The following is a 13492-nucleotide window of genomic DNA, read 5'->3' as shown; positions in this document are numbered from 1 at the left end:
TTGGGGGGTGTATAAGAATAGGACAGAGATCCAGATGTGATGTAGTTAAACTTGAAGTTGAGTCTTGATGGCTATCATATGCCTAGGCAGGAGTGCCCAAGTTATGCCTCTGTTTTGTTGTATGTAGAACCTCCCTTGCTTGAATACTACTGTGAGGGGGTGGTCAGGGGTGAGAGAGCTGAAAGTTGACCAGAGTTGACAAACACTGTTGTAAATCAAAGGTCATTCTCACCATTTCCAGTGTGCTTATTGTGTTAATTTACAGGATCCAGATTTATTGCTAGAATGAATTTTATAAGTATAACCTTTTTGAAACTATTGGTTGAAATGCTCCCTGCCATGGTGTCTTGCTTATTTTACAGATATGCATATGATGGTCTCAAAGCCAGAGCAGTGGGTGAAGCCAATGGCAGTAGCAGGGGCTAATCAATACACATTCCATCTAGAAGCAACAAATAACCCAGGACCACTCATCAAAGACATACGTGAAAACTGCATGAAGGTAAGTGTGGAAAAAATAGTGTTTGAGTTGGTATGAATCACTTCATTTCTGTCTGAGATTTCAATAAAGGGAATGCTGACTGTTGAAAATGAACTTTGTTAAAAAGCTATCAGTGAAGTCAGAGGATAGAGGACCACTCCCTCCAAATTCAGGTTATGGGCTGTTTAGAGCTGTACGGTTCTACACTTTCATATTGGAGCGCACGTCTATAATACTGCAGTGATTACCTTCCATTGCAGTACAGTATTTCTAATCTGGAATTACACCGAATATACTGAACACAAACAGACCAACCAGTACGTGCTGACGTTTATGCTTTACTCAAGCCTCCTCCCAGGTTTCCACATCTAAATCTATCATAGTAAGCATTTATTCCTTTCTCCCTCATATGTTTCATTAGCTTCTCTTTATATATTTCTATACTATTCATCTCAGCCACTCACACATACAAATTGCTTTCCAAATAAAATGCTTTTCTAAATTTCCTGCTTGATTTCTTGGTAACTACATTATGTTGATTTGTTTCTTATTTTGCTCTTCTTCACAAGTAGAAACGCTTTGTCTGTGCTCCCTAAAAGTATCGTCCATTATGTTCACCACTCCCATATGACGAGTGCTCCAGTATAACAGCTGTGTTAGAGTTGTAGTAAGTAAGCAAGCACCAGCATCACACAACCATTATTTATTATCTGTCCCTAAGTGAGCGAAGAGTAGTAAATGTACTGATGTTAACCATGATCACACCAGACTGCAACTATATCAAATCATTTATGGGATAGAAGGCCACTCTGCCCATTTGTTTCCTTCTGGCTTTCCACAGACCAATTATTCCCATTCCTCCATTCTTTCCCCATTGCCCTACTAGATTATTTCTTTCAACCACTGCTTTTCAAATACTTACTCCTTCTCAATTTTCTGTGTCTCCAAAATCTGCTGCTACCACAGATTCTCCTTCCTTAGTAAATACCAATAAAAATGACCTATAAAGGTATGCTGGACATATTGTGTACTAAACATAGTACTGGTGGGGACAGCAGTGTTATTATATAATACTGTAGTACACTCCTGGTGGGGTCAGATCTGTCACTGCATAACACTGGGGAAGAGTACTGATAGGGACAGAACTGTCATGTGTAACACTGGGATACAGGTACTGGTGGAGCTAAATCTGTTACTGTATAACGCAGAGATACAGAATTAAAGGGAACAGAATGTCTAAATCTCTAGACTATTCTGAGGATTACCTTGTTTATGTTCTCTTTCAAGCCATTTCCAAACACTTAATTTAGTTACAGCTCATGGCTGATATCCTGAAACTTCTCATTTATACCAGTGTCATCCTATACCTTTTCAATCATTCAACATATTTATTAAGATAAAGGCTGAACCCACTTTCTATCCTGTCCCACCATTCCACTAATACACGTTTAACTCCCATTATGCATGTGAATACTGCCAACTTGTGAATACTGCCAACCACCAGCTTAACAAAGGCATTTGCTCAGTTTAGCACCCAGGTATCACTAGATTCTTAAAGAAAATAATGAAGATCAGTTGGACCACTGTCCTTTGTGAAGAACAGCAGTTTGAATATGGGGTGTAAGAGGTAGAATGGGTGCTGTAAGGGATAAAGATTATGCTAATGTGTTTAGTACACAATTATGTCCAGTATACCTTTATAGGTCATTTTTATTGGTATTTACGAAGGAAGAAGAATCTGTAGTAGCAGCAGATATTGGAGACACACAAAATTGAGAAGGAGTAAGTACTTGAAAAGTAGTAGTTGAAAGAAATCATCTGGTAGGGCAATGGGGAAAGAATGGGGGAATGGGAATAATTGGTCTGTGGAGATAGTGGAGACAAATGGGCAGAATAGCCTTCAATTCCATAAATGATTTGATGTAATTGCAGTCTGGTGTGGTCCTGTTTAACATCAATATATATAAATGTATATATTACTCTTTGCTCACTTAGGGACAAATAACAGTCTAAGTGTGGTGCTGGTGCTTGCTTATTTACTGCAACTGTAACTAACAGCTGTTATACTGGAGCACTTGTCATGTGGGAGTGGTGAACATAATGGACAATACTTTTAGGGAGCACAGACAAAGAGTTTCTACTTGTGAAGAAGAGCAAAACGAGAGACATCAACATCATGTAGTTACCAAGAAATCAAGCAGGGAATTTGGAAAAACATTTTATCTGGAAAGCAATTTGTATGTATGAGTGGCTGAGAGGAATAGTACAGAGATATACAAGGAGAAGCTAATGAAACATATGAGGGAGAAAGGAATAAATGCTTAATATGATAGATTTAGATGAGGAAACCTGGGACGGGGCTTGAGTAAAGCATCAACATCAGCACGTACTGGTTGGTCTGTTTTGTGTTCAGTATATTCTATGAAATTCTAGATTAGAAATTTCACTTCTGGAACATTGGAATTAATTTGATCGAAGCAAACAGCCTCTAGTTTGATATTAAACTTTCTGCATTTAAACTGCTGTATCTGACCTGTGAATGAGTGGTCCTGGCTGCTAGGAGAAAGCTTCACTTTGGTACTTCATATAGAGCAAAATAAGCAAACACATGGAATTTATTTTAAACCCAAATGTAGGAAGTTTCTTGGTTCGCTCTTTTTCAAACAGTACATCCAACAAGGAGGACCAGAGTGGGTGTTATCTCTTCTAACTTCCAACAGAAGCCTTGTAGAACTGGACAGCACTCTATTAAAATAAGCAGTCCTTTATTTCACTGCTGCATGGACACACAATAGGTGAATAAACTTTCAAAACTTGATGTAAATCCAAACCCATATACTATGGCAATCACACTCTTAATATATCTTGTTTTCTTCCTTTTAAAGGTGGGGCTAGCAATTAAACCAGGTACAACAGTAGAAGACTTGGCACCATGGGCAAATCAGATTGACATGGCTCTAGTGATGACTGTGGAACCTGGGTTCGGAGGTCAGAAATTTATGGGTGATATGATGTCAAAGGTATAATTTCTATTTCATATGCTTGAACTTTTGTGGCCTGTCATGGTGTTTGATCAAAGAAGGAATTGGTTTAACATCTTAATAGATCCTATTACTATGGTTAGTATAAGTGGTTGCAAGATAATTCATTTTTATATCTGCATTAGGGCAGAAAAAAAGTCTTGCATTCGCTGTTACAAATCTGTTCCCATTTAGCTGTGGAACCTGTTTGCTGAAATAATTCCGTCCACTGGATTGTTAACTAGAAGAGATTTGGAACTGAAAGCCATTGTTTTGATTTTAGGTCCACTGGTTGCGAACACAGTTTCCTTCTCTGGATATTGAAGTTGATGGAGGTGTGGGACCAGACACTATTCAGAAATGTGCAGAGGTACTACTACACTGTGACCAAAAACTAATCTGGTACATAATCTGTATTTAATTACTTCAACAGGATGAATTTTTTCCATGTTCATTTTAGTAATGCCACCTTACAGGTCATCCATTACATGCTCTCAATGTCTGCAGTATAATGAGTTTAAGGTTATGGGTGTAGTACGCCAGATGGCTCCCTCGTTTTCTTCTCTGCTGAAGGTGATAAACTTGGTGGGGTTGTGAGTTGTGACACACTGACTCCATGTCAGCAGGCTTTGATGAGATGACCGCACAGACAATAGCGATCCTAATATACAGTGCACGTTGCTGCCTGAGTGGAGATCAGCTATCTGTGTGCGACGCAAATGTAACTGATTTCTAGTCAGATTTTCTGCAGATTCATAAAATACTTCCCTATCTCAAACTGAGCTTGGCATTTACCTTCACAGTCCCTATATCATGATTCTGCAACATAAATAAATCAACCGGTTTTGAATTAAAAATATAAAGTAGAAAATCAGGTATTTTTCAGGCTTATTGAGACTCTGTACTCTTTGCTGAAAATAAAAGCATGACACCATTCACAGATGAGCTCATCGGCTGACCTTGGGGTAGGGACACTCTCAAAGCTGTTAGGAAGCAAACTCCAGGATTTCGACCCAGGGACACTTGAACAAGAATTTATTTCCAAGCCATACTGATTTGAAGGGTACATACAAGTGGTGGTATTCCCATGTATCTGCTCCCCTTGCCCTTCTAGATATTTGGAAAGTACTATATAAGAAGCTTTAGTGAATTTCGACTGTGCATCTTGAAAATTGTATACACTTCCGCTACTGAGCATTGGCCAATCACAAACATTCATTCCCTCCATGACTTCACAGTATTCAATGCATACATAACAGATTTACCAAAAAAAAGAGCTTTGTTATGATATTGAACTTAATTCTTTCTTTCTTTCTTTCAGGCTGGAGCAAACATGATTGTATCTGGCAGTGCAGTCATGAAGAGTGATGACCCCAGATCTGTAATAAATCTGCTCCGCAATGTCTGTGTTGAAGCCATGCAAAAGCGCTGTCTGGACAGGTGAAATAACAACAGTGCGACTCCAGGAAATTCAATTGTGCTTGCTGCTGCTGGTGGTGGTGGTACAGGAATGAATTTCAAACACTTGTGTAAAACTAATAATTGTTAACCCAGCTGAAGCAGTAAAGAAATTCAGGTGGTTATATAAGCAGAGTCTGTGAACATAAAACTCTGACTGAAACATCTTCTATTGCTCTCTCTTTCTCTATACTCTTTGTTTGAATAAAAGCAAATAGCTATGTTATACTGTTTGTGTGTGATGCGGAAGCAAGAGCTGGTAATCTGAAGTAAAAGACCCTTGAGACAAATCCATCTGGTGAGAATTAGGAAGCAAGAAAGGAATGGTCACAGCATTAGGGTTAGTAATGTCATTTAACAGGATAATTTACAGATTGAGAATAAAAACATTTTCATGTGAAATTTTAGTTTTCCTTTGGGCTTTCACAGTGCAATGAATCAAGCATAATGTGGAAAGGGGCTCTAAATGAAACTGGCACTTTTTTTGAAGCCAGTTGAAAGCCAGAAGTGTCAGATTTTATTTCTGCAATGTTTTATAAGCAGGTCACCATTTAATAAAAAATGTAAACACCTAAAGTAAAATGTTATTCATCATTTTAATCCTACCCTCAAACCCATTTAGTAACAGTTAGTTTAAATCAATAGCTAACAGATGGGCGAAGACCATAGGAGCAGAAGGAGGCTTGAGTTTGCTCTGCTACTGACTTCCTGTAACCTTTGATCCCTTTACTAATCAAGAAATTTCCTCTGTCTTAAGTATACTCAATGACTTAGCCTCCACAGATTCATTGCCTTCTGGTTGAAGTAATTCATCATCCCTTCACTGAGGCCATGCCATTGGGTTCTGCAGGAGAGACGAGTGGAAACATTTTCTGTGTCCACTCTAGCTGTGCTTCTCAGTATTCAGGTGCCCTTACCTCATCTTCCAAAACACCAAGTACAGAAACAGTCCTCAGCCCTTCATTCTTGGGAAACATTCTTGTAAACCCAAGACAAGCACATCCTCCCTTAGAATCTATAACCTCAGAATATGATCAGTACAATCTGGAAGTGCCTAAAGGAACAGCATCTCATTTTCCACTAAGTTACCTTTAAACTGTTAGGACTCAACACTGAGTTCTGCAACTTCAGAACATGATCTTGGTGTTCTATTTCCATTCTAATTCTCTCTGCTCTTGTTGGCTTTGCTTGCAGCAGAGAGGACCCATTCACATTCTCCTTTCCACACTGATAATTTAAACCTATTTTATACATCAATCTCTCATTTGCCACTATTAACAATCCCTTTGACTTTTGCTCTGGGTACCCGCACTGTCTGTTCCACCCACACTCCTCTGATCCCTCCGTCAACTGCATTAAACTACTTTTCTTCCAGTTCTGAAGAATTAAATCAGACTCAAAATGTTAATTCTGTCTCTGCACATCGAAGTCTCCAGCACTTGACTTTGTTTTCTCAAGATGAACCTGGGATTGTTCTGGATCAGTAATAATTTATTAGCATAGGTCACAGGTTTGACTGTAAAAATGGTTAAAACACCAATTTTATTCTTCGATGCAAAAGTGAAATATTTCAACAGGTCAAACAACATCTTAGGTGAATATCTTTTGTCAGGACTGGCAAAAGAGGTAGAAGTAGTTTCAAAGTAAATACAGAGACAGATGACAGAAGAGGCAACAATAAAGGGTTGTTGAGAGGCAAATCAGTTGGCATTAAATAGGTCACACAAGGAGCGCCTGGAGTGAGAGAAAATGGGAATAGCAGAAGGAACAGCAATAAGTATGGCCCACAAAACAAGATTGGATATTGATAAAAATAACATTTCACCTGACATTGATCGAAGATGAGATGCTGTCAACAAAAAAAGATCATGGCACAGAAGGATTGGAGATAAAAGTTCATTAGAACTGAAACAACCTCATTACCTGATTTTAAAAAAAAAAATCAAAATGCTGGAAATATTCAACAGGTCAGACCGCAAAGGTGGAGAGAGAAACAGTGATGGACAAGTCTGTGACCGTGCACCTGAAACGGTCATATCACTGGGAGGTTTGAGATGTATGAACTGCACATTCAAAAACAGGTGCAACATGTTATACTCTCTGCCACAGGAGACCATGTGCTTGAAAAGTTAAATACTGGTAGAATCTAGGTTCAACTCCTAATATCTACTGGTAATAAATGGTGACTAAAATTAATTAGCTTCATGCCCTAAATTGAAGTGAAAATAAAATCTTCCCAAATTCCTGAATGCTTTCCCGTAATATCTGCTGAAAGTGTCAAAGTCTGGTTGTTAGGTGGAGCAAGGACCCAGCACAGTGAGGCATTCACAATCTGTAATTAGCCCTGAATGTTGCCAGCAGTCATGTATTGAATTATAACCACAAGGGAGACATTCTGGTCAGTCAACAGTCATCCAGGTCAGAATCCACACTTGCAGAAAGGGCAGGAACAACAAAGGTTTGCTCAACATTGATTAGGAGGAGGCTGCTTTCAAAAGATCAGTTATAAAAGTTACTATAAGTTACCTTATGATCATCCAATATTTTCTGTTTGTTAAATAAACCTCAGGTTTATCAGCACTACTTCGTCATATTGCTGTGTCCCCAGAGTGAGTGTTTACATTCTGTTTCTTTAGTAACTGTGTGTCCATTAGATGGTACTCTATCTGAACTGCCAGTGGCAGATGGTGATTGATTAGTTGAGCTATTCCCACTGAGTGCCAAGTTACACCTTGTAAGCGGCTGAGAGCCAACTTTACCACTTATAGCTCCTTGGGATGAGTTAAGTGTTTTGTCTCTTCGTCATTGAGAGGGAAAGTACGACAATTCCAGGGTAAAAAGACCTGGAAAAATGAAGAACAGTTCTCATTATAGATAATGATTTGGAGATGCCGGTGTTGGACTGGGGTGTACAAAGTTAAAAATCACACAACACCAGGTTATAGTCCCAACAGATTTAACTGGAAGCACTAGCTTTTGGAGCGCTGATGAAGGAGCAGTGCTTAGGAAGCTAGTGCTTCCAGTTAAACCTGTTGGACTATAACCTGGTGTTATGTGATTTTTTAACATTATACATTTACATTTTAACATTTACATATTTTCCATTACAACTTATATATTTAATAAGCTTCACAAAATTTTGAAACTACATCAAAATTATTTCAAGGAGAAAGTGAGGACTGCAGATGCTGGAGATCAGAGCTGAAAATGTGTTGCACAGTCCTGAAGAAGGGCTGATGCCTGAAACGTCGATTCTCCTGTTCCTTGGATGCTGCCTGACCTGCGCTTTTCCAGCAACACATTTTCAGCTCAAAATTATTTCACTTCTGTACATTTTGGGTAACTGAGTCTGACCTCTCACACCCATCTTGAACACATATTAGTAAACATTGTTGAATTCCAGAATTTAAAAAAAGTGCTTGAGAAGACTTGGACAGACAAAGAGCAATGTTAAAAATTAACTGCAGTTTAAATTGCCCAAATCTTATTTCAATAAAGGTATTTAACAGGCTTGTAATTTCATTACAACTATTTAATCTATACAAGTCATATTGACCCTCCATACATCAATCCAGTCAGTCCCACTCCTGCTAGATCACTGCAGCCCTTCCAAGTTTATTTCCTTCAGGTGTTGATCCAATTTCCTTTTCAAATCATTCATCATTGCCAATACACTGACCAACTAAGACACTATAGAATCTTTCATAAAATGTTTCAACATTCCTTCCTCTCAAACGGCTACAAATTAGTGACCTCTGGTTCAAACAAAGCAAATGTTAATTTTTGGTATTATTCAGTTCTCTGAATTCTGGCATACCATTAGAGTGTAACTCAAAGGGAAACACAATTTCATTAGAGTAGGATGGCAAGTTATATCCTCGTCATCAAAATGTATTGGCAGGCAAAATTAGGGAGAATCCCAAGATACTCTTCAAGTATATCAATGAGAAGAGAATAACCAGGAAAAGAGTAGGCACCAAAGAGAAAATCTGTGTGTGCTGCCACAGGACGTTGGGTAGAGTGTTAAACGAGAACTTCAAAGCTGTCTTCAATAAGGAGGAGTATGTATGTACAGATTTGAGGAAGAGGGACTGAGATGTTCTTGAGAAGATTGATACAGGGACTAAGGTATTGGAGGTTCTGGCAGGTTTGGAGGACTGTGTCCCAGGTTGCTGAAGGACAGGGGGGATAAAATTACAGGGGCCCTGACAAATTTTTAATTTCTTTCTGGTCACTGGAGGTTGTGCCAGAGGACTGGAGGATTGCTGATGGTTTTTTTTAAGAAGGGTGGTAGAGGTAGTTTCCTTACCAATGGTCTATCTGAGAAAATCGTGAAGCAGATTAATCTCTATTTAGAGAAGCAATGTTTGACCAAGGACAGTCAGCGTGTTCTTTTTCCATACAGGGTTGATATCTAACAAGGTAGTTGAGGCAGGTCACCTCAACCTTTAAAAACAACATGGAACAGCACTTGTAATGTCATAACTATGAGCCTTGTGCAAGAAGATGAGGCTAGTGTAGATTTAGTGTAGCTTTGGCAGTACAGACGTGATGGCCTGAAGGGTCTCTTCTATAATGCAACATTCTATAATTTGTTATAGTGGATTTTGCAAGATGTTGCTGAGGTGACAAATGGACCTAGTTTTGGAAGTACTAGAGAAGGCATAAAAGAATGGTGAATGGGGAAGTGAGGAAAGTCTGAGTATTGACAGTGAACAAGAAAATAATTGTCTTCCAAGAGATAAAGGCAGGGTTAAATTATATGTATGCTAACACTAAGGATATAGTGAACAAAATTGGGGAACTGGAAACAGAAATTGCTATGTCATATCCCCCTACAGCATTGACAGACACGTGATTCAAGCTAAAACAGGACTGGATACTTAACATGCCAGGCTTTTAGTAGAAACAAGGTGAGTTAAAGGGAGGTGGTGTAGCAGCCTTGACAAAGATAGTATCATCACCCTTGAACAGGATCTAGTTCCTGAATTAGAATCTATATGGTTGGAGGTGAGAAACAGAAGGGAGCAGTGGCTTTGTTGGGTATTTATTATATCTCTCCAAACAGTGGGGAGGAAGTAGAAGACAGCATTTGTCAGCAGATTATGGAAATCTGCAGAGCAAGTAGGGTTGCAACAGTTGGTGATTTCAATTACCCGAGGGTAGAGTTTGAAAAAGATAGACTGTCAGGCACAGGATGAGAGAAATTCCTGCAGTATGTGCAGGAGAACTTGCTAGAAGAGTACATTTCCAGTGCTGCCAAGGAGGCAGTTATGCTAGATCTGGTCCTAGGAAATGAGACAGGCCAAATGGAGAACCTCACAGTGGGGGAGCATTGGGGAAATAATGATCATAATATAATAAAAGGTTCAATGTTAAGTCAAAAAAGGATTAAGATTCCAGTCTAGAAAAGGTCAGATTTTAAGGTTCTAACAGAATATTGCGTGCAATTCTCATCTCCTTCCTATCGGCACGGTGGCACAGTGGTTAGCACTGCTGCCTCACAGCGCCAGAGACCCGGGTTCAATTCCTGCCTCAGGCGACTCTCTGTGTGGAGTTTGCACATTCTCCCTGTGTCTGTGTGGGTTTCCTCCGGGTGCTCTGGTTACCTCCCACATTCCAAAGATGTGCAGGTCAGGTGAATTGGCCATGCTAAATTGCCCGCAGTGTTAGGTAAGGGGTAAATGTAGGGGTAAGGGTGGGTTGCGCTTCGGCGGGGCGGTGTGTACTTGTTGGGCCGAAGGGCCTGTTTCCACACTGTAAGTAATCTAATCTAATCGGAAAGATGTTGTGAAACTTGAAAGGATTCAGAAAAGATTTACAAGGATGTTGCCAGGGTTGAAGGATTTGAGCTATAGGGGGAGGCTGGGCTGTTTTCCCTGGAGCGTTGGAGGTTGAGGGGTGACCTTATAGAGGTTTACAAAATTATGAGGGGCATGGATAGGGTAAATAGGCAAAGTCTTTTCCCTGGGGTCGGGGAGTCCAGAACTGGAGAGCATAGGTTTAGAGGAGAAAGATATAAAAGAGACCTAAGGGGCAACATTTTAACACTGAGGTGGTACGTGTATGGAATGAGCTGCCAGAGGAAGTGGTGGAGGCTGGTACAATTGCAACATTTAAGAGGCATTTGGATGGGTATATGAATAGGAAGGGTTTGGAGAGATATGGGCCGGAAGCTGGCAGGTGGGACTAGATTGGGTTGGGATATCTGGTCGGCATGGACAGGTTGGACCGAATGGTCTGTTTCCATCTCTTTGACTCTATAACTGGAGCAAATTGATTGCATTTTGGTGGATAAAACAGTGGATTTAAAAAAGGAATTTCACAACAGTATAGAGAGGTACTAAAATGGCTGACAGCATTCCAGTTATAGAGAAGTTTCGGATCCGGTGGGATGCATACAGTTAAGGGAGAAAATTTTGGAGAAGAAATTTCAGGCTTCAGTTCCAGGGGACTGGAACATTTCAAATTTGACACCAATATTAAAAACGTGCAAGGATAACTCAGGAACATACAGACCTGTCAGCTTGACATTAGTATTGGGAGGCCATAATATGGGACAAGGTAAATATATACAGAAAAAATAAGTTCATACTAGACGGTGCTTTGTCAAGGGCAGGTCATGTCTGACAAATTTAATTGAGCTCTTTGACAAGGTGACACAGGGTATAGTGCTGTGGATATGGTATACTTGGACTCTCAGAAAGCATTTGATATTATGCTATGTGGCAGATTGGTCAGTAAATTAGAAATGTTTGTGATTAAAGGGTCTTTGGCAGTATGGATTAGATGTTAGCTAAAAGATGGGAAACAGAGGGAGGTATAAATGTAAATTTGTCAGATTGGAAAAGAGTTGGAAGTGATGTTCCCCAAGAAGCAGTGTTGGGGGACCCTTGCTTTTTCTGATCTATATAAGATTTAAAAATGGGATGGTGGCAAAATCTCTAAATATCCAGATGATACTAACTAGGGAGAAGAGTGAATCGTGAGGATGATGCTGAGCAACTTCAAACAGACATTGACGAATAGGCAGGTACCTAGCAGATGAATTTCAATGCAGAGATATTTGAAATAATGCATTATGATACAAAAAACATGGAAAGATAATACAGGGTCAATGGCACAACTTTGAGGGAAGTACAGGAGCAGCCAGGCAAGTTGAATCAGTTGCTAAGACTGCTTATATAGGTTCCTAAATTTATAAAGTATAAATGCAAGAAAGTGATGCTACATCTCTACAAATCATGTTTGGAATGTTGTGTTCAGTTCTGGACACTTTATTTAACGAAGGATATTAAAACCCTGGAGAGAATTCAAAGGAGATTTACTAGAATGATAACCAGGAATGAAGGATTTTAGATACAAGGAAAGATGAGAGATTGGGCTTATTCTCCTTGGAGCAGAGAAGAGGTGACCTTACTGAGGGTGTTCAAAATGATGAACAATTTTGACAGGGTCAAAAAGGATATTCTGTTTCCATTACTTGGTATGGCAGTTAGAGAGCTAGGAGCAATAGGAGGAGAAACGTCTTTACTCAGAGTTGTTAGGATTTGGAATGCACTGCCTCGGAGAGTCATGCAGGGAGATTTCACTGGAGGTTTCAAAAGAGAGCTAAATATATATTCAAAAGTGATGAAATTAGAGACATGCAGAGATAGGAGGGTGGGATTAGCTGGGTAGCTCTTCTGGGAGACGGTACAAATATGATGGGTTGAATGGCCTCCTTCTAAACTGTAAAATCCTATGGTTCTTTTATTTAACAGAAACCGGAGATAAGAACAGTTGGTACCATAAATACTGACAAGCACAATTGGGCAGAATGACCTACTTCTATGCTGTATGTTATTCTATTGGTTTTCTCTTATATGCATACATTCCCATATTCTAGGATTAATGGGAGTGCAGATCAAATAGTTTCCGATCTGTTACGCTGATCGCATCTATATCTTGCTCGTGGTAAGGTGTATTATAATCAACATGACAATCATTATAGAGTCATAGAATCATACAGCACAGAAACAGACCCTTCAGTCCACTCAGTTCATGCTGAACATAATCCCAAACTAAACTAGTCCCGCCTGCCTGCTCCTGGCCCATATTCCTCCAAACCTTTCCTATCCATGTACTTATCCAAATGTCTTTTATACATTGTAATTGTACCCACATCTACCACTTCCTCAGGAAGTTCATTCCACACACGAATCACCCTCTGTCGAAGAAATTTGTCCCTCGTGTCTTTTTTAAATAACTCTCCTCTCACCTTAAAAATGTGAGGAAATCCTCCATTCTTGGGAAAAGACAACTCCCATTAACCCTAGCTATACCCCTCATTTATTTTATAAACTTCTACAAGGTTGCCTCTCAATCTCCCTACACTCCAGTGAGAAAAGTCCTAGCCTATCTTTACAACTCAACCCATTCATACCTGACAACACCCTGGTAAATCTCTTACGAACCGTCTCCAGCTCGATAATATCCTTCCTATATCTCAGCAACCAGAACTGGACACAGTATTCCAGAAGAGGCCTCACCA

General features: G+C 39.6%; 2 protein-coding genes across 4 annotated transcripts in view; one reads left to right on the top strand and one right to left on the bottom strand.

The window, feature by feature from the left end:
- The window catches only part of rpe (ribulose-5-phosphate-3-epimerase), a 33485-nt gene extending 28300 nt beyond the window's left edge, over window positions 1-5185 (top strand). For 2 of the 3 annotated variants that reach the window (XM_072578717.1, XM_072578719.1), the window contains exons 3-6: window positions 363-502; window positions 3367-3501; window positions 3785-3871; window positions 4823-5185. In XM_072578717.1, coding sequence (XP_072434818.1) covers window positions 363-502; window positions 3367-3501; window positions 3785-3871; window positions 4823-4945 — 485 coding nt within the window. In that variant the 3' untranslated portion in view covers window positions 4946-5185. Of the gene's footprint in view, window positions 1-362; window positions 503-3366; window positions 3502-3784; window positions 3904-4822 lie in introns of all 3 variants that reach the window. The other variant, XM_072578718.1, reaches the window with a different exon arrangement.
- A 2354-nt stretch (window positions 5186-7539) lies between these two features.
- The window catches only part of kansl1l (KAT8 regulatory NSL complex subunit 1-like), a 107847-nt gene continuing 101894 nt past the window's right edge, over window positions 7540-13492 (bottom strand). The window contains 2 exon segments of the mRNA XM_072578716.1: window positions 7540-7730; window positions 7733-7802. Coding sequence (XP_072434817.1) covers window positions 7540-7730; window positions 7733-7802 — 261 coding nt within the window.

This window comes from Chiloscyllium punctatum, chromosome 10 (genome assembly GCF_047496795.1).
Source record: "Chiloscyllium punctatum isolate Juve2018m chromosome 10, sChiPun1.3, whole genome shotgun sequence".
NCBI classification, from domain to species: domain Eukaryota; kingdom Metazoa; phylum Chordata; class Chondrichthyes; order Orectolobiformes; family Hemiscylliidae; genus Chiloscyllium; species Chiloscyllium punctatum.
The sequence above is the reverse complement of the archived record's forward strand: the minus strand, read 5'-3'. Positions and strand labels throughout refer to the sequence as shown.